This window comes from Leuresthes tenuis, unplaced genomic scaffold (assembly GCF_036924035.1).
Source record: "Leuresthes tenuis unplaced genomic scaffold, fLeuTen1.0.hap1 SCAF_1, whole genome shotgun sequence".
NCBI classification, from domain to species: domain Eukaryota; kingdom Metazoa; phylum Chordata; class Actinopteri; order Atheriniformes; family Atherinopsidae; genus Leuresthes; species Leuresthes tenuis.
The window spans coordinates 15,901,024-15,927,301 of NW_027325355.1; the positions used below are offsets into that span (position 1 = coordinate 15,901,024).

A 26,278-nucleotide genomic window follows, 5' to 3' on the forward strand; every position below is an offset into this window, starting at 1 on the left:
AAAAGACTTGGGACAGGGGGAAACAAGACACAAAGGAGCACCTCAGAGAGGCAGAGTCTCTCAGAAATAAAGATGGGCTGAGGGAAAGCAATCTGGAACTGTATCCACGAACTGGAGCAATTTTGGTCTTGGAAATTATTCAGCTTGCTTTAACCGGCTTTCTTACTGCATATGCTTATTGGTGTATTTCTAAGCATCCTGTAGCACTTTGAACAAACATTTCTGTGTTGTTTAAATAAATAAGAATAAACTTCCATCAGTAAGCTCGCGCTGCATTTGGACTTTGGATTTTTGGTTGAGGATCGTCTCCCCCCACAGCCTCATCCTGCTCGCAGTCCACCGCCTCACATTCAGACCAAGTGATACTAACACAGTTTTCTCTCTCAGCCATCGATTTGCTAAGCAGGGAATGAGAGAGACATTCAAGGAATCTCTGCTGCACTGTGCTCATGCATGCTGTGAATATGTGTTTCTCCACCTTTTAGTGGCTTGTGTTTCTGCTGCGCATCAATCACAACCTCCAACATCAAAATGAGGCCTGTACTCACCACATCTACCTGGTACAAAGGACTTCCTTTCAGTCCTACATTACGCCCCTTCCTTTCATACTTGCATGCATCAAATGAAACTTTATTAAACCCAGCATAATTATCTGCCAGTGCTGCAAAAGATAATTCAGCTAAAAACTGCATGGTATGAGCTCCCTGAGCCTGGTTACGAGATAAAATCACCTGCTGAGCTTGCACTTTGGCTCAAAGTTATTTTGTTAAACGTGAAGCTTTATTTAATGATTCTTGCGGCTCCACAGTGATGCAGGGAACTCTGTGGAGCAGATTAAAAATGTGTGCTACATATTAAATCAGCCCTGCTCAGACTTTCAACAGAGGAAATGGTGTTGAAGCTGTGGAACATGGCTTTGTTTATTTACAGCCAGAAGATTTGCTGGAAACCCACTCCACACTCTACATCATCTTCCACTGCAGCAGCGCCTGTGGAAAAACACAGCTATGAGGGGATTTTCGGATTTCTTTCCGCTCAGATTGTGACCTGACGGTGAGAGCTGTCCTCTGAACCTGTTAATTTGCCCATTATAAAAATGAAGAAGGACAAAAGGAAAGGCTGCAGCTTTCACCCACTGTGCATTTATGAGATCTCCACGTCAGTGCAGAACAACATCAAACCATATCAAGCAGGCGGGCTGTAAAGATCTGAGACATTCACTTGAGCAGTTTTACGCAAGGTTGTAACAGATTCAACAGCTCCACATGAAGAATGCTCATGCGTGTATATAGTACTGTAGATAGTTAATGTTTTGTGAAGATTTGATTGTAAATCTTGAAAATAACAGCTGAAATATAGAACAACTTTCATCTACATGAACCGCAACATAGTCATGAAACAAAACTATATTAAACAAGGTTTTGAAACTGAATCAAAGCTTTTGATTTTTATGCAGTGATTCTGTATAAATTGCAAAATAAGTGTTTTATTTCTTCGGCTGCATAACAGATGATATAACCCTGTTAAGACAAGTTAGGATGTTGTGTAAAATGTAAATAAGATGTTTACCACTGAGTCCCATATCTGAAAAACACTCTAAATGTTTAGGAACTCGAATTTTAAAGTGGAATGTTTAATCAAATGTTTTCAGTGGGAAACAGGTCTGGACTGCGGGTACATTTTGCATCACTTATGCATCTGGGCAAAAACAAGCCATGCATGTGCCTTATCCTCCTTATAGACTGGTACCCCTGCAAAGGGATGCGCAGTTAAAATGTGTCGACCTCATGCATTCATGTCATCATTACTATAATGGAAAAAAATGCAAATTTAACTTAAAAAATTAAAAGAATAATTCAGTTTAGTTTTTTTCGTGAATTTTCCAAACATACTTTTATGGAGGGATGTAAATAACTGCAGCTGTGAATGATGGCCGTGCTTAATGGCTGTGCAAATGGGACTTTACAACCAAAGCAAATATTCAGAGATTTTTTTTCAAGCACAAGACTGACTCATGTGCTGCTTCAGATTTCCAAAAGCTGTTTTAGAAAACAGGCAACACAACATGATCGATCTGCACATCTGTGTCTCCTTTATGACCAAAGCCACACAAGGCTGAATACCACACAGGTTATGAGCTTATCTCTTGCCTGTTTTGCTAGTGTCCTTTATCCATAGCTTTGATGGACATACTCCTTTCTATCTAGTTGTGGTACAAAAAATGTTGTTATGTGTAAAATAATAATCAGGGTAGTGTCCACATCTATTTATGGCAGCTAGAGTAACAAAAAAGTATCATAGGTATGCACGGTTTTATAAATCTGGTGTAAATAATGCATTTGGATATTTCTAATGGACATCACTAACGGACATCAGACTGACCTATGAGGCTGTCAGGGCGGGGCAGAGCACTCCTCTGGTACAGGCCGTATGGATCAGCACCGTACGCCAGCGACTGGCTCTGCCTGGGCAACGTGGATCCATAATGCTGCGGTACCGCTGTCATCCCTGACCGGAGCGGTGACCCTGTCAAACCCCTTCCCTCGATCAAGGAGAGGGTGGAGCCCAGCCGTCCTCCACCTCCTCCTCCACCAATCCCAATTCCTCCCCCACTTCCCAGGCCTTGGGTGACGTCGCTTGGGGAGGTTGGTGACGGGCAGGTGGGTGGCATGGTGGTGCCGGGGAAGATGGCAGCCAGTGGTTTGGGCTCAGACAAGATGGGCGAGTCATACGTACTGCCTTGGGATGTTCGCAGGGAGATGCGGGAGGGTGAGACTGTGCCTGCGGTGCCACAGCCTGGAGACTGGCTCCTGGATGGGTGGGAGGCCATCCTCCGTAACACCCGACTAGATGCCTGACAAGGGGGGGAAAAGTCCAAGCTTAGTCCTCTGGATACTGGAACTGAGGTATGTAATTCGTATGACAATGAGGCATCTACTTTCTTTACACTTCCCTAAAGCATCCTTGATTTTTACAGGTCATTATGTTTGGGAGAAAACCATTAAACTGTGCCAGTGCAGGATTTAAAATGTGCATAATGTGCAGGGATATGCTTGGAAGCGTGTTTTATTATGCAGAAAAATACTAAACAATTATGAGCACACAAAGACAAAGATAAACCTCTCTACCTTTGCAGGCATATTGAATGTACAATGAGTGTCAGTCTCTATAAAATCAGGAAAGATGTCATAAAGGACAAAATAATTTCTTAAATATTATACTTATTATACTTAATAAGACTTATTACACTTATTATGTGTTGTTATTAAAACAGAAAGTAATAAAACCATTATCTCAGAGTTTCTCTTACCTTTATTAGTCAATTAAATTTAATAGCATTTTATTATTTCTAATTAACATTTGCTTAATTCTTGGCATTAATCTGCTTTCCCGGCTCAAAAGAATAAAAATGTCAGCGTAATACCAGTGTTTATAATTTAACAATTCACTCCCAATTGTTCCCATTTAAAAATATAGTCATCTATAAACTGACCGTTGTATCACATCTGATGAAGAGCATCATTTTCATTTGTCCAAGTCATTGAATGTTTGTCTTACTTCTCTATGTACCATAGGCAGGGCTCTTTCAATACAATACATTACTGGGAAGATTACAGAATATTCCATATTTATGATGAAAAAACTTTTTCTCCTCATCATGAAATGAAAAATGTCCCCATATCACAGGCTCAGCCAACTAGACGGCAATCTGTGCCGCCTTAATCCCTTGAAGCTGTAAACACCTGAAAGGAAAATTAAGAGCCGAGACATGTCAGCATTTGGTGGGTCTGCTGTGTTTGTAATAAATCAGGAGAAAATTCAAGTTGGCCTCATTATTTTTTGTCACTGGTGTTTCTACTGTCATGAAAAGAGCATATAATTATCGGCCACAATGAAAGGATCTGATAATATAAGCTGGAACCCTATTAAGTTTGAAGACAATTTGATTTAAAGTGTTTCATTGATGATCATGACAGTAATCATTGAGCCTCTATTAGCTGCTGTGGTTCTCGGGGTGACGACAGCCACAAGCAGCAAAGAAATTCCTATTTTTTTTAGATGGTACCAATTGCAAAAACATCCACATACGGGGGAAGAGGAATATTTCTTCTCCCTATGTGGTTCAATAAAGCAAAGGTGGAGGAGCTTTGGATCATGTTTTATTGTTATTACCCAATTGTCATTATATTGTAGCTGCTCAAATTAGTGCTTTTCCCCTGAGGGCTTTTCATCCAAAGCTGTGGCTCAAAGTTAATTAGTGTAATAATTAATTTAAAGGATATAGAAGCTGACTTAAAATTGCTTCTTAAATTGCTTTCCAAGGGCAAGAACATTTTTTAACCCATGCTTTAAAACTGGCAAAAATGAGGTAGTCTAAATATGTATGTGAATTGACTTCTAATACAGCACATTTTGCTAGGCCCTGCCTAAACCCTGCTCAAGTTGCTCAGTCTGACATATGGTTATTCAATTTAAAAATACTGAAAGCTGACTTAAAACTTGTGTTTTTGCTGTATATATATCAACTAATTACACCCTGATTTGATAAACTAGGAGACAAATACAAGTTGGTATTTGGTGTTGATTTTGCCAGTTGAACTCGAGGTAGCAGCTAAAGGCATGCTAGCAGCACAATGGTAGCCTAAAACACTGACTAAGTCTTTCGTCTTACTTTTCCAAAACAAGGACTTTAACAAGCTCTTTATACAACTAAAATAGTACTACTAAACTCAACCTAAATAGTGTAGCGTGTAATTGATGTAGAAGCTCAAAGAACTGCATTGTATTAAAATGCACTAGTACAACAACAGTAGTATTAATGCCTTTGTAAAAAATTAGAAGCCATAAATGTATTTATTCAACTATTGTGGTTACTCATGCTTCATTAACTCACTTAAACTGGCTCAACTTGGCATTACCATAAGGAAAGGGCTTAATAGCATGCAGAGGTTAGCAACCCAATAAATGGAACTGCTACAGTCAAACCAGCCACTCCATCATATGGAGTGTGTCATAATTTTGGCATTCCTGAAGGGGAACGAGAAAACTTCTTTAAAGCTAGGAAACCCATATAAATGCTTTGTGTATGTGCAATTGTACACATAAGATTTACAACATAATTCACAGTAAGAATTAAACTTGTTACCAGTGTGCATTATACTTTATTTTTTGAGATCCTGGAAATACACAAAAATAATTTGTACTCGCTATGTGCTATTGCAGTACTTTTACTATAAATCTGTGAATATGATGCACACCAATTTTATCAGCATCTAGTTTAACCTTGGAGTCGCAAACTGACTTTTCAATCCAATGCAGTAAGCTGCTAACGTCAGCATGCTAAATTCCAACTGAGCCATTAGCTGATCCAATGGGTTGCTGACTTAGCTGCATGACTTACCAACTAGGTTGAATAAATAATCAGCTTCTTATTTCCCACTGCTGGCCTGTTGGTTGCCAGTGCCTTCTTATCACTGGCCAGGATATAGCATTCTTGGTAAGATTAATTTTGTCCCCTTTTGCTGCATCATATCAGAACAACCCGTAAATGAACATTTAGATTAGGTTCATATCTGAGTTTTTGCATCAAATGTTGATTATTTCTGAAACTTTCGATCTTTAGACTTTCATTTAAAATACTGCCACTGCTTTAAAAAAAAAAGAAGAAAATAAGAACGATGGAGAGGAGAGGAGAGGAGAACAGACCTACCTGCCCAGAGGCTTGACCCTCTGCTCTCGGGCTTCTTGATAATGAGGCTCGGGGTTCTGAGCGAACCACGTTCTGGTTGCTGTAATAACTAACACTGCTGTCTTGGTAGCCACTGTCTGAATAGGAAGTCATGTGGGCTGAGTGACCTCCTGAGCCTGAAAGAGAAGAAAGAGAAGAGGCATCAGTGCACTGTGGTACGATCAAACTAAAGACATCGCCACATCATTTACAGCATGTCAGTCATTTGCACATTATCTTACTTGGCTTTCAACTTGTGAAATGGCATTATGCATATTAATATGTATACATGGAGATCTGTATTAAGCTTTTATGCTGCCCCTGGAACAATCTGCTGGCCTACTTTCTACTGTTGGATGAAGAGGAGGAATCATGTGGGGAGTATTTTTATACTCTCAGACCACTCCAACTGTATGGAATATAAATAAGCCAAAGGCAGATTTGTTTTAATATTTCAAACCTCTGCTAAGATGGTAGATGTTTACATATGTTGAAATTAACTCCAGTGAGAGGGAGGTTAAATGGTGTTCAGGATTTTAGGTTGTAAACGGGGTTGTACGGCAGAATTTTAAATATATATGCAAAACCAGTTGTTGTACTTTCTCAACATAGATAAAACAGAAAGTCTCCTGCACAAATAAGAATTCAGGGCTGCACCAGCTGCTCTACTTCTTCACTCTATCAGACACCCATCTATTACGGATAAACACGTGCTTCCAGGGAGCTTGATGGACCCAAAATGTCAAACTCTCTTGTGAAGGAGCCTAATAGTGCTCCTAGGGGTAAATACATGGGGAACTTTTCCAGTTAAAAATAAAGATTCGGGCACAGAGGACTTTATGTTCTGGGCAGCTTCAGCTGAAGTGAACAAATATATAACATATTTGTTCTTTGTTTAGATTTTTTTAGAAACTAAGCGGAAAAACCAGAAGCTAAGAGGAGAAACCTGCACATGACCCCTCAATATATTGGCAACTGTGATCACAGAGACCTGTAATGGAGGTTTAAGTTTCTCACACATCGGTTAAAAAAATTGGGGAACAGTAATTTTGTTGGTCACTGGATTAACCAGTAAATTCTGCCTCATAAATGTTATTCCTCTGAGCCACTGAGCTGTCCCACTACAGAACTACATGTGTATTAATCCTATGCTGAAAATAGTCCCAAATGCAGGCACCATTTCCTGATGTTTCAGTAAAGTTTCGACATATCTCTGTCTGCTTTTGGTAAATAATTACCCTCTTAAAAATTTAACTAGTTACCCATCCTGAATATGTTTGTGAGCCACTTTTAAAAATGTATAATATCTCTTCAGCCGGACAAGGGTAGCGTCATGTATTGAAAGACAAAGTATAATCAAATATTTTTCAACAAATAGAGTCTTACAATTCACAGGTGAGCACACATTTAGACAACGAATTATATGCTTTTTCTCAAGATTTAGCCGTAATGAACTTAAATCCTCACTAAAGTTTAGTTCAAACCATGTTCTGTGTAAATTTAACAGACCCTCACTGTCATGTAGGGAGGCGCGGTCTGCTTCGGGGTGGTAGAGTCCTTCCTCAGCCTCCAGGGGACGACCAGGACAACCAGATGCCTCCATAGCTCCACCCTGAGACTCTCCGCCTGTCATAAAACATTCATTAAGTCCAAACTACCAATTATTTAAACACTAATGTGTGTGTTTAGCTACTTCAGGGTAGACGAGTGATGCAACTGATGCACTGACAAAAAAAAAGGTGTGGCAAAATCAAATCAATAACATACATTTTTGCAAGAATAAAACCTTGTATCATCTACAGCACTTGAATTCTGCTGTGAAACCGGCCTGGAATCTGAAGAGAGAGCTCTGGGACAGAATAGTAAATGGGTCGGATTCAAAGCTTATGTACAGTGGTGGCAACACTGTTTTGTTTTGCTTGACCGGCTGGTGCTGCATGCCGGTAATTTCCAGCCCTCTGGAGGCTATAATGGCTTTCTCGTCTGGAAAAACAATGTTCCTTTAGAGGCAAATTTATATGGATTTCATCTTATTTGAAGCTTCATTGTTTAAAAAAACAACCAGAGGCATCACACTAAAACTCTCTCCTGAGCTAATTTGTATTCATGGAACCTAGATACTAACTTTTTTTTTATCATTCTTTATGATTTGTATCTGTAACTACACCACTCGCACTATAAGATGAGAAATCATACCAGCAGATCTCCATGCAAACGACTTCTCAGATGAGCTTCAGTGGCAGAGACGAAAAGGAAATGGAGAAGACAAGAGAGAAGAGAGAAAATCAAATCAGATTCAATTACTTTATGTTCAATCAGACCAGGAACAGGATCCTTCCTTTGGAAGATTGAGTTTTCTAGAACATCCTCACAACTTAAAACAACATCTTGACCATCTTAGGTTCATCTGAGGGTCCAAACTTTACAGGTTGTGAGTGTCTGACTCACAAGCAATTCAGTTGCTTAGCGGAAACAGTGCAGCGATTATGCCTAAGATGCAATTGTAACAGTTAGTTATAATGACTTGAAAAATTATATCCAATATGTCATTGGACTCCTTCATTTATCTGAAGGTTACTGGAAAAATAAAGGTGGCTGTTATGTGACTGGGACTTCAAATAAAAGGAGTGCATAGGCGCAATTCTAGAAATATTTAACATATCACACTTTAATTTGAAAATGTAATTCGTACAGTTATAAAGCTGCATCTGGAGGTGAATCTTTGTCATGACTGAGCCTTTGCTCATCTTACTGTGGTTACATTCATAGTACATTTAGTCATTCAGCAGATGCTTTTATCAAAGAGAAGTACAACCTTTAGGCTTTTGTGCACCAAGAGGTCCTGGTCTATACTTCAAGGGCAAAATCAGTTTAAATCTATTTAAAGGAGAGTAGAGAAGACAGAACTGTACAAAGAGTGCGCAGTAGTATAAGGTTAAGTGCGTTAGAAGTGTTAGGGGAGAAGCTGTTTTCTAAAGAGTTGAGTCCTCAAGAGATTGATGAAGGGGAGAGAGGCACACGCCTGTTCTGATGGGATTTGGTCCAGAGGGAGACTAACCCTGTACAAGTGAACTTAGATAACTGGGTGAAGACCCCAGAAGTCCCTCTGTAGGCAAGTATTGGTGACTCAAATTTGTTTTGGTCCAGCATCAAGAGCCAGTGATGAGTAGCTTGATCAAACACGAGCCATGCCACCATGTTCTGGACTACCTGTAAGAATTACACGCTGCATGTTGGGAGACCTGCCAAAAGAGCATGGCAGTAGTCAAGATGAGAGAAAATCACGGCCTGTACCAAGAATTACACAGGCTCCAACCATTTACTATCTGAAATCCCAAAAAGAATAAACTTTGGTTCAAGTGTCTTTGTCAACTCTATACAGATAGCAGGTACTATCAGAACATTTCAAGACTTCTATTTGGTTCTGATAAAATGCACATATGACAGCTGTGTTATCTGAAAAAAATCCCCATCCAAATAACTGGAGGTGGATGTATATTGCAACAGGAAGGGGTCCCAGTACCAAACCTTGAGGCATCCCAGTGGAGAGGCAGATGTTTGTGCTTGGCATGACACTTTCTGTTGCCTCACATGTTCACCTCAGCACACAAGTCTACTCTGATAACAGTGATAGCAGTGGTAGTAACTCTTAAAACATCTATCTTTCATTTCTGGAAGACAGAAAAAATAAGATTTTTAGCTAACACCTTTTTGATTGCAGTAATGACAGCGGTTACTGACTTTTTAACATTTTCTTGTTACTGGTTTTCATAGTAAAACCCTGCAACTTTGTTTGCATATGAGATTAAAAGAGGAAATCTATTCCTGCATGTGCCTCATTGTTTATTGTTTAATTGTTTTTAAGTCAAACTGACCCAAAATCTAAAGTTTTTTGGGGGGCTAAAAATTCAAATAACTTTTTGTGTAGGTAACTCCTTCCCAAAAGTCATTTATTCATTTGTGCTGTTTTGTTTCTCTCCTGAGAGACCACTTGTATTCATGGAAGCAGTTTAGTGCTGAATGCTTTCTTCTGTGTGTAAATGTATCTGTAAACTATAAATGAGTTGACTGAGACTGATTGAATGTAAGAAATAAGGGACTGGAGCATAACTCTGTCAATTTCACCTGCTACTTTCTCCTGCTGGCGACTCGGCTCCCAGCATACACCTCTCCAGCTGGCTCGCTACAATCTGCCGCTCCTCCTCCAGCTCCCGAGTCAGCCGTTCAAACTGGAGCTCCTGTGATGAGACATTAAGAGCAGCGATTAGGACGCAACATTCACCATAACACAGCACTTAAAGCCTCTTCCTTAAGACCTATTTGATGCCAGTTAGAATTAAATGTAAAATCCATTCTGTATTCAGTCAACATGACTTGACTGATTTCACAAAGTCCATGAGCTCATTAAGAGTCTGTTAGTAAGTCCAGGACTTCTTTTTTACCAGCATTTGGGCCTGATAATCTGATTACACACATTCTAAAGCATGCAGAATGACGACAAGGTAACGATTTGTTTGAGATGGCGCAAACAGATGTGACCTCTCCTCACACTATGATTATTCTGGGTACGTTCTTTCAGAAAATGACAGCTCATGGATAGAAAAATACAACCTTTTAACATTTACCTGCAAAACTGGGTGCGTATTCAATAACAGCAAGTCATTTAATGAGTGAATCAATGTTGTTTCCTCTTATTGTTCTACTGTCATAACTCTGGATTTAAAGCAAAAACAGCAATAAACACATTTTCACTCGACTTATGCCCTCGAGAAATGGAGCAATTGATTGATCTGGAAAATATGTTGATTTGGAAATCCTTTCTGCTATCACAGGAATGAAAAGAGTCATATTTTACTCGCTGGAAACAAAGACGTTTTGGCATTTTAGCTTTGAAGGTTGGCATAAATAATTCTGACAGCAGTCCAGTTTCATTTAATGAAACATGGAATAGGTACAATAAACCAAATGTCAAAAACATACCAGTGTGGTTAAAAATAGGAAGATGGAAACATATCGCTAGGCTGTTGTTTTGTATACAATAGGGAAATGTCAGTATCATGATGAGATCTGCAACAAATAAGTATTAAAATGAGAAATCTGTGAAAAAACGAGAAAGGTGTGTGATTTTCTAACCCTAAACATGTACAGTATTTACAACATCTAATCCTTGCTGTGTACATTCATTCTGACAAACCCTGTTGTAAGTGGTTGAGAGCAAAGTAGAAAAGTAAAAAGTTAGTGTCTTCCATCATTCCTTCCTTCCATCTTACAAGAGTCAATCAATCTTTGACAATGATCATGCGGTCACTGTAAATGTCATCAAGTTTCAACACGTAGACCTTTCCCATAACATGGGAATGACGGAATTTTAAAAGTGTGTTTAAATGTGTATATTTAAAGAATATTTTGTGTGCCTTTTAAAAAAAAATTTGTTCAAACTTGGTTTTTGGAAAAAGTGGCACGTCTACTTGATGTGTTCGGGTAGCAACACATCAGGTTGCTCGTATATGTGACCAACTAATCAAGAACACACTCATTCTTTAAGCTTTTTTAGTGCTTTAGGACAAGAAAAAAGTTAACGATTAAATTGTAAGTAGTACATCTCCAGTATTGTTGCCCACTCAAGATCCATCCATCCATCCATTCTATACCCGCTTAATCCAACTGTCGAGTTGCGGGGTGGCTGGAGCCTATCCAAGCGGTCATTGGGCGAGAGGCGGGGTACACCCTGGACAGGTCACCAGTCCATCACAGGGCCACACAGAGACAAACGAGACAAACAACCACACACGCTCACACACACTCCAAAGGACAATTTGGAGTCACCAATTAACCTAACATGCATGTTTCTGGATGGTGGGAGGAAGCCGGAGTACCCGGAGAGAACCCACGCCTACACGGGGAGAACATGCAGACTCCACACAGAAAGGCCCCAGCCGGGGATCCACTAAAGGAAAAAAAAAGTGTTACACATTCTGGCTCCATATACATTTCACTTTACTAATCAACATTTTGGCTCTCGAGTCTTCTTCAGGATCATTTCTTTTTGCACTTTTTTGTGATCAACTCCTCACGACAGCCATCGGTGTGCTACGCTATAAAGTGGAGTAGTCTTACAGAGTTGGAATAGAAAGGGACATATCATTGGAGTTTTTCAAACTGTGACAGTAAAATATCAAGGTAACTCTTTGTGGAACTCTCACAGACCCCTTTTGGAGGACTAATAGATGTTTAAGTTGTGGCCAGCAGTACAAACTCCTGTCTGTAAACTGTGCCTTGCAGACCATTGTGTTTGCAGTGAACATGTTGACAAGAAGGACTACTGTCAGCCAAGGAATCAAAAAGAAATCTGAATAAATACAGACACCAGAGCACCAGAGCAAAACAAAAAAATGCTGTTCCAAAAGCATAAAGACCTGCTGCAGTCTGTGTGAAGGTATTTTAATTTGCTAAAGGTCAATGTCTTTTGGCGACTAATGTTCTGTTCCCCTCCAGTCTCATCAATTCAGTCATTTCCAAGAACTTTTCCTCTGCCCCACCGAGACAGTTGAATCAGTAAAATCTTGAAGCCTGGCATGTGAAAACAAATAAATATGTTTATTGCTGAGGTTATGATTGTTGAAATAGTTGGAATCGGTGGGGCTTCTCTTCTCTTTCTAAAATACAGTCACTGGAAAAGATTCCACAACCTCCACCTCTGTAGCTATCCTTCCTTTAATATGATCAGTTCTATTGTCTGAGCTCGACGGTTATGTCACACAAGCACTTTGACTTTACCACCTCATTATATGAAATTGCTGCATTTTAGGAAATGCCCATCGAGGTGCTCTCACTCAGTATGGGTCAAATTGCAAAGATTTTTGGTGCCTGTCAGTAATTTATTCCCAAATACAAGAGAAAATAGGGATGGTTGAGAAAGAGAGAGGAGGAGCAGTAGGCGTTGATACTGAGAACTTCTCAAGCTCAGAAAAGGAACGCCTTTGAGATCTTAGAGAGACAACGGAACTGAGCGAGAAGACAAGAAGGGCAGTAATTAGGATCTGGATAATAGAGGAGAGCGGCAGCTTTGGATTTGAGTGGTTTGGAAAAGAAGGCAATTTTTCACAAATTTATTCACATAGTATCTTATAAACTTGGTTGTCCAGACTGGAGACAACAATCTCCAGACTTGCATCTGTGATGCAGAAAGACTTAATACAACTACATATAGAGCGTCCACAAACAATCGCATATTCCTGCACCAATGAGTGGTAAATGTGAAGGTATGAAAGGCCAGGGAGCGTCATGAAAGACAGGAAGATCATCAACACAAGCACGGAGGGGCTGTTGGGTGCTTTGGTGATGTGTTGATTGAACATTCCCTCCTGAGATACTAAAATGACACCTTGTATCCACCAGACAGAGTGCTCTAAACCGAAAACAATCGACTCTTTGCAGGCAACATGTGCGCTGTAATCAAGGAGAAAGTACTTCACATCATGTAACGTTTATGTGATAGAACGCTGATTTAAAAGAAAAGTGTATCAAAAGCTTCATGTTTTGATGATATTATGTGCTGTAGATGATGGAATATTCATAAACTGTGTAAAAAAGTGCTTCACAGTTTGTAGACGCAGTTTTTTTGCAGATCGCTGAACCTCTAAGCCTCTCTAAGATGATATTTGATGAGTTCCATCCATCATCCATTCATCTGTCCATTCAACTTTTCGCAGGTCGCTGTGGTGAAAGACCTTTGGATCATATCCCTTCAAACAACAAAAGACATCTAAATCCACGCTGGCAGCTTTTCATCGGCTTACTCTTTCGTATTTGGGTCAGTGTGCTGCAGGAGCCTTGACAGTCTCTTTAGTCAGACGCTGTGCGGAGATTTAGCAAATAGTCTGAGCCATCTCAGACCGGAGAAGTTTGCATGATGCTGCAGCTGATGGTAAAATCAAAGCTGGCCTGATTTCAGAGGAAGTGACTCTGCACCATAAAAACAAACTCAAAGGCAGGAACTCTTTTAAAAATGCATTAATTCAGACACCTTAACAAGAAAGCCAGACACATACAAGCAAGAGACTGTCAATACATTATCACTTCAGCACAAACTGCATGAATCTTTAATAATTCTCACGAGGATCCTGAAGAGACGGAGCTTATTCTGCAGAGTTAATAAGTGTTGAATCTTCTGTAGCAGCAGAAGGTGATCAGAAAGGTGTTTGTCCACTTAGAGGACTTATTTGGCTCATAGTGTCGATCTACGCAACTGCAAAATGTTTAATTGTTCATAAACCGAGTCTTTTCTATGCTCTTTGTATTGTCGAACATATTACCAACCTGTTGCCAACGCAATCTAATTGGTTTGAGAGGAGCTCCAACAGGTTATTTCTAACATTAGTAAGATTTTCCAATCTTGTGTTCCTTCTCTGATTCTTCTGTAAAGTGCTAGCTTCAAATGAAAAGTTTTTCTGTATTTTGTCCAACGAGGGTTAAATAGTGTTGGTGGTGTGTCAGGAGGATTATACAAAAACCATCAGGCTCAATTCAATTAAACTTAATTAAACTTACTGATATGTCCCAGAACCCAGTCAATTTAGCTGTATAATTTATTCTCTGAAATTTCTTCATGGACTCACTTCACACCATTGTGAATATGCAGAGTTTTCAGCTGATAGATTTTTGGGTATCACCTTCTTAGTGCAAAAATACTATCTTAAAAAAACTGCGTTATTTTCAGTATTTTTTTGTAGATATTGGAACAAAATATGTGTCTTTTCAACACGCTGCTTGTCACAAACAATTCAAACGTCTTTCTTTGCTAAGTTCTCTGTGATGTGTTGACACAACACTGGTTTATCCATTAAGTTAGGCGTCTTTTTCATAGGCTTCAGTGGTTCTAAGTCAGTGCTTAAAAACACATGCCTCAGAAAGTGGTCAGGGACATGGACTGGACTGATGGAATTCACTGCACAGACGGCTTCAAGTTACTTAAATGGTGACTTTGCTGTCTGCTGTCATAAAATTTATATTTTATTAGAGCAGAGCAACAATCTGGAAATGTTTGAAGTGACTGTAAATTGACAGATAGTCTTTAGTCTTAATGGGCTGATTTTCAGTTCAGATTTTTAGTAGCCTGACAAATTAAAACAAACATTTTTACACTCTTAAATTAAATCTGGCTCCCTTGAGCCTCGCTGAGTGTATGCATGCCCCCAACTGCAGTATTAGGTACGTTAGTCCGCTTTTAAGAAGCTTTTGGTCATTCTAACACAGTAGTTATCTGTAGTTATCTTTTTCTCGTGTCGTATAAATGTGCTTTGTGAAAAAGCAGCCAATGTCCAAAGAAAAACGTCAAAAGGCCTTGGGAAAGCCTGGAGAACTATTGACAAGGTTGCAAGAAAGACCAAAATATAACGAAATGAGGGGTTAACAGTGTCAAGTTTTTCAATCAAAAACTGCATTCTCAGAGTGATAAAATGTTAGATGATGAGGTTTAAAAGGGAAAGATATAACCTGGAGACAAATAAAATGCATAAAACTAAAAAACATGCTTTTATTGTGGGAAAACCTGATGTATAAAGTAATGATGACACATCTGCAGCTCTCTGGGACACAATAGCGTGTCTTTTATACAACATGGTGCTTATTGTCACAGCATTCCAGCTGACTCTGCCCTCCTCTGCTCCTGCATCTCCTTACATCACGCCAGAGCGCTGCAGAGACAGGACTGGAACACACAGTCCTCCTTGTTTGAGCCTTGCTGCGTTACGGCACGCCTCGAGGGGCAAACACAGCCACATTGGTGCCGTCCACCCATCACCTTGTGACGTCGGGGAACACGGTTACCCAGCCAGGCTGACACAAAGCCGTGCCAGCCAACGCCTCACACCAGCTGGGGGCTACTGGACGATTCGCCACGGCTTATTGTGCACTGTCACAGTGTGTTTTTCTCCCTCTTATCGTGTGACACCAAACGCAGACCTCTGCGTCTTACTCCTTCTTGCTGCGTCTAATCATGGCCCTGTAGTTTGGTTTATCCACACTGCATCTGTGATATCCGTGAAATGTTCGGCCTAGTTCTGCTGATGCTGCGGTACATTGCTGCTCTGCTAAAACTCGCCGCCGCTGTTAAAACAGCAGCTTGTCTGTCACCCAAGGGAAATTCTTTAAGCTTCAACACTAAATGTATAGGTCTTCTATTTCTTTCTAAAGGCACCGTTTTTCAAGAATAATCACATAGGGTGAAATCATCAGAGGAAAAGAGATCCAAGCTGTTACACCCACGGTAGCCTCAACAGACTTCAATGCCATTCATCCTACCTTTGTTTCTCCATCTTTCTTGCTCTCTCCACCTACAAATGTAACCTATGCATGGATTAAAACACTCATGTTCCCGACAGTCTCTTTTGATTGAAAGCAACAAGTTGTGCTCATTCTTTAAGGGCAGAGATAAGTCTCTTAAGTGGTGAAATCTTAAGAGGCAGGTGGAGGCGGACAGGGTTTACTGTGAGTAAATAACTCTTGGAAATGTAAAGAACATCGTATCAGAAGGTGGAGAATCCACAGTGATTTCCACACGCAGACTCAAGACAAATCCTATTTCACCGCAGTGACGCTGCTGCTGTTGTGACACACAACCACAGGCACCATGAGGCGGTCCGTGAGATCTCACTTTCCTAAAACATGCCTTCAAATCCAGGCAGATGTCAAACATCAGCAGCTTTGAGGCTCGGATGTCGTTGGGGGCAGGGTAGCATCAGGCAGTGACATAACTGGATTGACAGAGCTGGTTTAAGCCACAGATTCATAATAGGCAAACCCTCTGCAGTAAAACCGACCACCATGCGCCGTCACTCATCCACATCCAGAGTGTCTGTGCTGTAAATTTGCTGTGATGTCAAGCATAAATTTTTTGGCTCTGATTACGGAAAATCAAGCCAAGCGTAGAGAGCACTGATGGAGCTCGGTTGTTGTTGTTTTATTGAGACCCCCGCCCCCCTATCTTGAGACGGCTTTTGCTGAGCGTGCATGTTCTTTTTCAGCAGTGCCATGACTCACATTCATACAGTGGGACCCTGCGTTTAGATCTGGGAGCTGCCCTGCAGTGCAACAAACGGCTGCTGTCGGCCAAAGGAAAGAAAGCAATTTACATTACCAAGAACCTCTTTCGATCAGAGATGATGATAAATCAACCGTTTTTCTGTGTCTGACAGGTTAAAGTGATCACATGCTGCTCTATAGGTTGTAGCATCGACATTGCAGGACATACAATGTCAAGTAAGACCAATTATTTCAGTGCCATAACTATTCTGCAGCTTAATACAAAAGAAAGACTCAGTAGGTTCTCATTTTCCATGACTGAATTGCAAAAGTTCTGCCTGACAAAGCAAACTTTACTCTAATTCTAAGAGTTCTGTTTATACTTTATATACAAAAACACTGACAAAGGATGAGTCATTTTGGTTGTCAAGCAAAGGAAGAAGTGGAGCCTCCAGCAAGATTGGCCTTAGTTTTTTTTTTCCATTCACATTTGAGTGTGGACCACCTGCGACCGTCCTCTGCCGGGCTCCTCCATGCTTCTTTGCACTCAGTGATGTAAATGGAGCAGATGGCCATCACTCTGCTTCATGACAGTATCTATGCTCTCTTTTCATCGCCACCCAGACATGGTGTGTCTCTGCAGCTTTCTATCTCAGCTTTCTATCTCTTTGACAGGATGCTGAGAGGAAGAGTTAAATTTCTGTTGCGAGCCTTCAAATTTGAGCAGCAGGCTGCACACTACCCTCCCCAACATCTCAGAGAGAGTAGACTCAAAATGAAGCCAATAATGATCTGTGGTCAGATTAAGAAACAGAGACACTTCTTCATCATTATTTGAAGCTTTGAAAAAATTAATTCTTTGCACTTTTTAATTTTTTTTTCCTTTCTCTGTCCTTTATGGAAGTGTGCCAATTTCAGGCATCAGCTTCTTGCTGTGGCACGCTGGTAAGAAATAACAATAAATAGTCTGAGCAAAATTTAAGACATTTTTCATAATATGAAACATGTTTATGATTTTTTTTCTAGAAAATCAGCTAAATAAAGAAAACCTTTAAGCCATATATAGCACCAACAAAAATGCTGTGCATACTCTGTATAAATGTATACAGTATTCATCATAATTAGGTGTTTGTCTGTGTTTTGTATAAAATAATTATTTAATATATTATCCTTTGTAATGAGGTGAATGAAGTTATTTCTCAGGCAGTCATCCTGTAATCTTATTCGTTACTTTTAAAAGTAAAAACACCAACCAAGCATTACTTATTGCAGAAAAAACACATTCTATGACCATGTTTTGTGTAAAAGAGCCAAACACACCACATGTAAAACATCCGAATAGAGTTTTTCACAGCTTGTTTGCAGAGCAGAACTCTGGTGGAGACACTTGCTCTTGATTGTAAAGGAACCATAGTTGCTCCGCGAACTTTCCACAAAAGTTTTGTTTAATTTAGTCACACTTTTAACAAATTGGTCTGAAATTATCAATAGAAAGCTTTTTGTACTTCATATACTCTATATGGAGTTCTTGAATATATGTAATAGTGAACATAATTCTTCAGACAGTTGGATGGAATGTGAAGGTCTGTTTGGTAAATGTGAATTAGCCAGTTAGCTTCAACAAACAGAAACAGATAGCCTTACTCTGTCAACATGTAGCTATCTGTAAAGAAGCCTAAGGAAAGTAAAAATAAAATGTTTTAAATGGGATCAGTAACTTCCTTGTGTATCCTCTGATTATTGCTAAATTCAAGCGACAGTGATAAGCAAAGCTAACCACCTAATACTGTCACGTTTCATGTTTTGATTCATGTCTTGTCTCGTCATTTCCTGTTTTATTTTGAAACACTAACTTCCTCTCGTTTTAGGGATCTTGCCTTTCCTCTTGTGTAAAGTGTCTGATTGTCTTCCCTGATTCCAAAGTGTTTTCCACCTGTTCCCCATGGCTCCTCGTGTATTAAAATAGTCCGCGTCTTCCTTGTCTTGTTTCAGTGTGTTGTAACTTTCCATGTTCTTCACTCTAGCGCCTTTGAACCACAGAATCCACAGCCTTGTTTCCTCGAGCCTGTAGTTGAACGATCCTCCTACAGAGCTATATTTGTTTTGTAATTTATTCCATAGCCATAGTTTACCCATGGTAAGTTTATAGCCTGTTTTGTTTCCTCCATGAAGGAGGGTTTTTGTTTATTGTAATGTTTCGTAGTTCCTCTGCTTGTGGAGAGTTTTGAGTTTTTGTGTTTTGTGCCTCAGGATTTTCACAGCCCCTTGTTTTGCTCTGTCTGGAGATCCTCGACTTGTTTACTGTGAATAAACACTTTTGCCTTGAAACGACCCTGCATCTGTGTCCTGTCGGTTTCTGACAAATACTGCAGCGCCAATTCCAAAAACAGAATGTAGTTATGTGTAAATCCTGCATACCAATATTTTATCACAAACATAAAATATTAATGTGACATTTTACTAATCTCATGACAAATATTCTCATCTTGAATTTGATGACAGTAACATGTCTCACAAAAGTTGGGATGGGGGCATAAAAAGGCTAAAAAAGTAAGCTTGGGGGACATGTTGCAACTGATTAGGTTAATTGACAACAGGTCTGTAACATGAATGGGTGTAAAAAGCACCTTATAGAGGCAGAGAAGTAAAGAAGAGCAGAGGTTCGGCAATTTGCAAAAAAACTGCATCTACAAATTCTGGACTTTCATGGACTGAATATTAAAGACTTTCAATGTTCCATCATCTAACATACATAAAATATTTAAAATATTCAGAGAATCTGGAGGCATCACTGTGCAAGGGTATGGCCAGAAGTCTGTACTGGAGGCTCATGATGTCAGGAGCCCAGCACTGCATTAAAAACAGCCATTATTGTATCATTGAACTCGTTGCATGGGTTTCAGGAACAATTCCAAAAACCACAGTCAGTGAGCCCAGCTCACTGTGCCATCCACGAATGCAGGTTATATCTCTATAGTGCAAAGAAGAAGACATACAGTCTGTGAACATGACCAAGACACCAATCTGTGGTCAGATTAATCGAAATTTGAAATTCGTTTTGGAAATCGTGGACTCTAACCACAGTCCATAACCGCATCCTGCAAACTAAAGAGGAGAGATACCATCGAGCTCGTTATCAAAACTCAGTTCATTTGGATGCATTTGTGCCTGTGGAACTAGCACAAAAACGGCACCATTTGTGATGAAAGGTACATACAGATTTTAGAGCAGCATACAGAGAGGGTCTTGCACATTTAAGCAAGACAATGCCAAATGACATGCTGCATCTATTACAACATCATGGCTTCGAAGTAGAAGAGTACAGGTGCTGGATCGGCCTGCCTGCATTTTAGACTTTTCACCAATGAAAAACTTTTTGGCACATCATAAAACACAAAAGACGACAAAGAAGATCCTAGACTGTTGAGTCGTTCTATGCTCTTTTGTGAACAAAATCTTGGTTTATGAGATTCAAAAATCATTGCATCATCTGTTTTTCTTTACATTTTACACTGCATCGCAATGTTTGGCAACGGGAGATATATTACTGATGTTTTCAACCAACAAAGTACAAGAATCAGGAACATTTAATAGAAAATGTTATGTACTTCTATCTGGAAAATAATGTAATAGCCTGATTCATAAAGTCCTGCTTCTTTAACCTATTAAGAACCGATAAAACTTACGTGGTCTTAAATGGTTCAAGAAAGACTACTTTCAGGTTTTTCCACTTTTATATAGTTCTTTCTGAGATCTGAATAAATATTTGCTTTTCAAAGCTACTAAATAGAGTACGAATGTTCAGTCAAAGGCAGCACAAAACCTGAATGTAGTGCTTTGCTGTGATAGACATCGTAAACTGCTCAGATCTGCTATCAAGGACATATTTCATTCTTCATCCTTTTGTGCCTTCACAGAATAGTGCAGACAGCCATAACATTGATCTCATCTTTCATTTTGCAGCAACTTTGCTGCAGGCTGTTGTCTCAACATCACATCAATCTCACAATGTCTGCAGACAAAGCGTCAAAATCAAACGGTGTGCCAAACCTTTGTGGGTTTCAGCTTTCAGGTTTCAGACCACATTCTGTATTTCCCAGCTCACATCCATCATTCTTTTATTTTTAATGGGCTAAATGAGAGCAAAGTGGAAAAGCATCAGGCCCTAAACACAATGGAAGGCAATAACTGATGCGCTCCATTTAGCACATCCAATTTGACATTTCTGTGGAGGAACTGCAGGCGGTAGATTTGACGCTTCAGAAGCACTGTTGCCTGCATTCCAACACAGAGAGGAGTAAAGCAACTTGATTATGTTTTCCGGTCACAGACCGTTCAACAGTCTGAGTCAAACTACGGGATGAAATGTCTCCTCTCCAGTAACTTCAGAGTTTAGACTGTGACTGTGCTGTATGTCACCAGGTGGGCTTCTGTCACTGCCACCCTGCTAAGAGCATGAATGCCCCAGTAAAATGATAAGAAATATTTTTCCCAGAAAAACAACCCATGTGAAAGTTTTAAAAAAAAAGGTCTCGAGTTATTCTTTCCCAATCCGCAAATCACAACAGTAAAGAATGATTTATTTTCAGTTGAGGCCATTATAACACCTAATATCAATCTCCCTCCTGGCTCGAGCCATAGCTTCGGAATACTCTCAACTCGAGGTGTAAGTCTTTACTAGCCTCACAATTCAATCTGATTATAATTCACCTGTGAAGGATTCAATGCATCTCAATGTTTTGCATCCTCAAATCACTATATCACTACAAAAGAATCTTTCACTATCGGTGTCAGAGTGACCCACCTACACTGAACATAATGTATGCTCCATATGAGTCAGTCGCACGTAATTACCACTCCATTTGCTTTACTCACCGAGTACAGTTGAATCGTGGAAAAATAAAAAGGCCTCTTATCATTTTTTCCAAAGTACTAAAGGACTTTCCCAACCTCGGAGGGAAAATATTTTACAAAAAGCACATCGAGTACTTTGTTCAATGCGTCGTTCATGTTTTGTTACATAAATATAACATAAAATGTTACATCATTATCAAGATGAAACAGCAGAAAACAGGGAAAATAAACCAGAAAAGTGAAATACATTGTTGTCACAGGCTGAATCCCAGTTTGTACAACTCTATTGTCGTTAGTACTTAGACACTTACAGGTCATTCACTCAATCGGGAACTTTCTGACACAATAATTATCATTAAGACCTTTTCACCCATGAGATTTGAACATTAACCGACTCATCGATCTGTATAAGCGGTGGCATTCAGTCATTCACACATTGGTCACTTTTCCATTAATATTGCCCATCCTTAATTCAGACGTGCCCTTGAAAGCGACCGGAAGAACCAGAGTGCGCAAGATTAGCAAAACGTGCAAGACTTGACAACACATAAACCCATATTCAGTAGAATGTGGCTAAAAAGCTACAATATGATAGTTCTCCACAATTTTCTGGCATGTTATGTCACACTGGTTGTGTGGAACAGCGGCAGTGGATGGAAGCAGCTGAAAATATCACTTATCTACATTTATCTTGATGCTTTCTGCTTGCTGTCAGTGTTTTTTTACTCTGCTGAGGGTTTAATTGCACTACAGTAGCAACATCACTAGTATCAGGTCAAGGAAAACGTAATGTTTACTTCACCTGTGCACACACACACACACAGTCAGCACTTTCGCAAAGGGTTGTCAGGAGAGACGCTGCATGGCCACACAAAACTCCCCCTGGAGTTAAAGTTTTTTTGAGGAAACAAACATGAAGTATTGTGTTAAACTACACAGCAGTGGATGGGAGCAGAGGAAATTCGTTTATGTGTGCTGCTGAGATAAAAAAAGACTCAGTGCCGCTGCTAATTACTGCAGATAAAACTGTGACTGAGGAAAATTTGAACTTGATTCTTTGTGACTAAATAAGGCAGTCGGTCCTTACACACAAAAGCTGCTACACATTTGGTGAGGCTCTTCCCTTTACCAGTAGTGGATGGCAGCATTGACTGTTCTTGGCTGCCTGGTCGGGTTGGCTGTCTTCCTTCAGGTTGCCAGTGTTGTGTCTGGGTAAAAACAGCGATCCCAGTTCCATAAATTCCCTGTATTACTAAAGTTTTTTAGCCGTTTTTTCAAGGTCCTGGTCCTCCTTCAGTATGCAACGCAACGAAAGACCCCACAAAAGTGTACTCTTTTTCTGTTTAACTTCCATCACGAGAGAAAAAAAGATCACCACTGTTTAAACTTACCACATTAGTGACAGCTCTAATGACCTCAAGCACCTTGACTAACTCTCACACCACCACAATGTGACCATATCCTGAGTCTATGAACAAACCCACAGAGAAAAAAAAAATCCATTTAACTCCCCACCAGTGAATCAGAACATACAGAGCTGCCCTTGACTTAACCCTTCAGCACATGGATCATTTACCCTACATCCGCCGTAATGGATCATATTTCACCCTCTCACCAGAATCGACATACCCACAACCACACGTGGTAACAAGTTCTGTTTTGCTACTACACACCTTTGCCTCTGAAGCCAAGAACACACTTCTAATCATCTGAGCAGAATCATGACAATTTATTCCTCAGAGCTTTCCGTGACTGCAGACGTTTGAGAAAAAGTCCCGAAGCTCAAACGGATTCTCAACAGATCTATTTCAGTTATAACTTGCAGGCATTGCAGTAAAGCTACTGTGGGAATGAAGCAACAATCAATCCAACACACGCGTGTTACAGCGGCAGCACTGTGCATGTGCAGGAAAATGACGTGGCGGTAATGTAGCGGTAAGCTGAGCATTTGATGCACTGAATATGAGTGGTGACATGACTGATCTTTGTAAACCAAAGCGATATCATCAAAGCAGTCAAAGACTCTTTTCCCTAACTTTTTCATGAGCTGAGATTTAGACACAATCTGCAGCTCCATAGAAACTGCAGATTTAAAGTAGGAGCTGATTCTCTTTTCTTGGACATCATAAGCCTTTAAATAGCAGTGTGCCTAATTCTGAGTTGCACACCCAGGGACTGAGTTGAGAACATGGCCACTGTCCAGGTATAATTAAGAAGAGGACAACAGAGAGATTGTCATGCTGTCGGGAGAGAAATCATCATTAAAACAACAGCAGGGAAGGATGACAGATGGAGGCTGTGCTCACATGTGTCTCTCTTGTTTTCTTCTTTTTCAGACTCCATGTTTTTCAGGGAGCGTCAAATATCAAAAAAAGTTTGTGGCAGAAAAACAGAGGACAATTCATGCATCAAATATGTTTTCCATCATTAAAACCCGAAATGACTGTCAGAACTTGCGTCACACCGGGTGCAAATTTAGGCTGAAACATTTTAGTCTCATCTTGACATGACTTTCTGGATATACCTGCAAAAATTTGGGTTACTCCCAGACTTAATTCATCCTGTGAGCAGTGGCATTACCACAAGAGTGGGGGAAATGTGAATGGCCTCTCAAAGAAACCTTTAAGGGATGCAAAATGGCTACAGAAAGAAGCTAAATTACCACGCAAAAACCACAAAAGATAACAAAACTAACTCAGAAAGCTGCAAAACATGATATAACATAAAGACAAACAAGACGACCAAATAGGGGTACAAGTCATTGTCAAAGTGAGACAACATGACACTAGAACAACGGGGATACAAAATGACATCAGCAAAGTAGATGACACAAAGACAAGTAAAATGACCTCAGAATAATTCTTAATCACCATATCAACAAAGAAAATAGTCAGGAAGAGATGCAAAATTACCCCAAGGAGTCCTCAAAGCTAAATTACACCAAAAAAATGACCAAACAGCCCCAGAGTGATGCTAAATGACCAAAATGAGAAGCACAATGGCCAAAAAGTAATCTTACAGAGGATCTTAAAGAGGATCGAAACATACTCAGTTGGATCCAAAATTATAAAGAGAAGTAAATGACACAAATAAGTGATGTTGGAAAGCAAAATGAGCTCAAAGAAAGAACATTGCCTGACAGTAAGGCTAAACAATCATAGAGAGAAAAACAAATGACCGCAAAGGGAAATAAAATATCCTAAAACAGGGAATAGGACAGAAAACGACAGCTAGAATGGGAATATTTTTTCAAATGTGTTAAATTACGACAGACACAAAAATACCTCTTAGTAATACCAACTGACCACGAATAGAATAAAACAAGCACAAAGGGATGTGAAATTACCTCAAAGAGAAGTACAGTTTTTTTATTTTTTATTACAAAGCTAATGGAGTGGGATGCAAAATGGCTCCGGTTAGACATAAAATGACTACAACGACAAACAAAACAAGCTAAATAGGATGCAAAATGGCCATAGAGAAAGAAAACAAACAGAGGAAAAACATTTAATGATCAAATAGAAACAAACAAAAAGACACCAAAGACACGAAAGAGAATTAAAGAAGCCTTAATGAACAATAGTAACGGGAAGCGAAACTACTTTAAAGGGACACAAATCCACCTGTGTGGGATATCAAATGCTGTCAGCAGAGAAACAGGATGAACTCAAAGAGATTATGAATGCAAAAGGGAACATACACACAACAGTGTAATTTCCATACAGAGTGGTTGTGGTCTTTGAGATTTTCTGACAATTCTAATCCTGCATGAGATGACTTACATTCTGGAGCAGAGACAGCCAGCAGTGTAAAGATAAAGTGCGCAAATCATGCAGTAAGTCAATGAGTGAGAGAGGAGCCTATTGGAGAAATGAAGGAAAAATAAGCTCTCACACCAGCAAGGATGTGACAACAGCATCTCCAGCCACCTACCTGCTCTTTGACGGAAGCCAGGAGGTTGGTTGTGGTGGGTTTGCTGGAGTCCGGCAGGAGGCCGTGACCGCACGGCCCCTCTCTGACCGCCACAGGCCCTTCCGCTTCCGCGTCGCCCTCCTCCATCTCCTCCACCTCTCTGCTATAGTCCAGAGCCGACTGGCTGCTGAGGTGCCCTTTTTGACCCTGCAGAACAACTACAAGATGGTTAGGATGTGGATAGGGAGGAGGTTTAATGAGCAGAAAATTCCTGTTTGCAGGGACCAAACTGTGTTTTTCACGCTTTGAGCATCCCTGCAGGGACTCATAGGCTACTGACCTTATCCTACTCATCCAGTCCCTTCATGGAGGTTCAGAGGGAGATCGTGCTTCTTTATGGCACCCTCATTCACAGAATGAGATGATTGTGCTTTCCCTTATGCATATCTTTTGATCTCCTGTTGTAGTATGTAGTAAGATATCTAGAGTAATTCAACCCTTTAATGAGGCATGCAATTACTTGTATCTCCATTTACACCCTTGCAGTGGGTTCAACTTAAAGCTTATACATTTCATTTTCATGTGCTGTGCGCGCTGGATGAGATGCACTTGACAGCATGTCATGATTTTCGTTTTTTTAAAAAAATTTATTTTCTTTAAGACGATCAATAGGAAGCCGTTATCACTTGCCACATGCAGCCTGTCTGTCAACCATGCACAACAATCACTCAACCGTCATCCTGCAGCCAAGGACGAGGTCAC

At 40.0% G+C, this 26,278-nt stretch overlaps 1 protein-coding gene across 5 annotated transcripts in view; it reads right to left on the minus strand.

Annotated features, from left to right (window-relative positions):
• LOC140302971 (plakophilin-4-like) overlaps positions 1-26,278 on the minus strand; it is a 44,776-nt gene that overhangs the window by 17,879 nt on the left and 619 nt on the right. For 2 of the 5 annotated variants that reach the window (XM_072381555.1, XM_072381639.1), the window contains exons 2-7: positions 25,538-25,723; positions 9,854-9,966; positions 7,925-7,959; positions 7,238-7,354; positions 5,711-5,865; positions 2,383-2,854 (exon numbers count right to left, since the gene is read on the minus strand). In XM_072381555.1, coding sequence (XP_072237656.1) covers positions 2,383-2,854; positions 5,711-5,865; positions 7,238-7,354; positions 7,925-7,959; positions 9,854-9,966; positions 25,538-25,663 — 1,018 coding nt within the window. In that variant the 5' untranslated portion in view covers positions 25,664-25,723. Of the gene's footprint in view, positions 1-2,382; positions 2,855-5,710; positions 5,866-7,237; positions 7,355-7,924; positions 7,960-9,853; positions 9,967-25,537; positions 25,735-25,856; position 26,278 lie in introns of those variants that run through there. The other 3 variants (XM_072381794.1, XM_072381717.1, XM_072381874.1) reach the window with 3 other exon arrangements.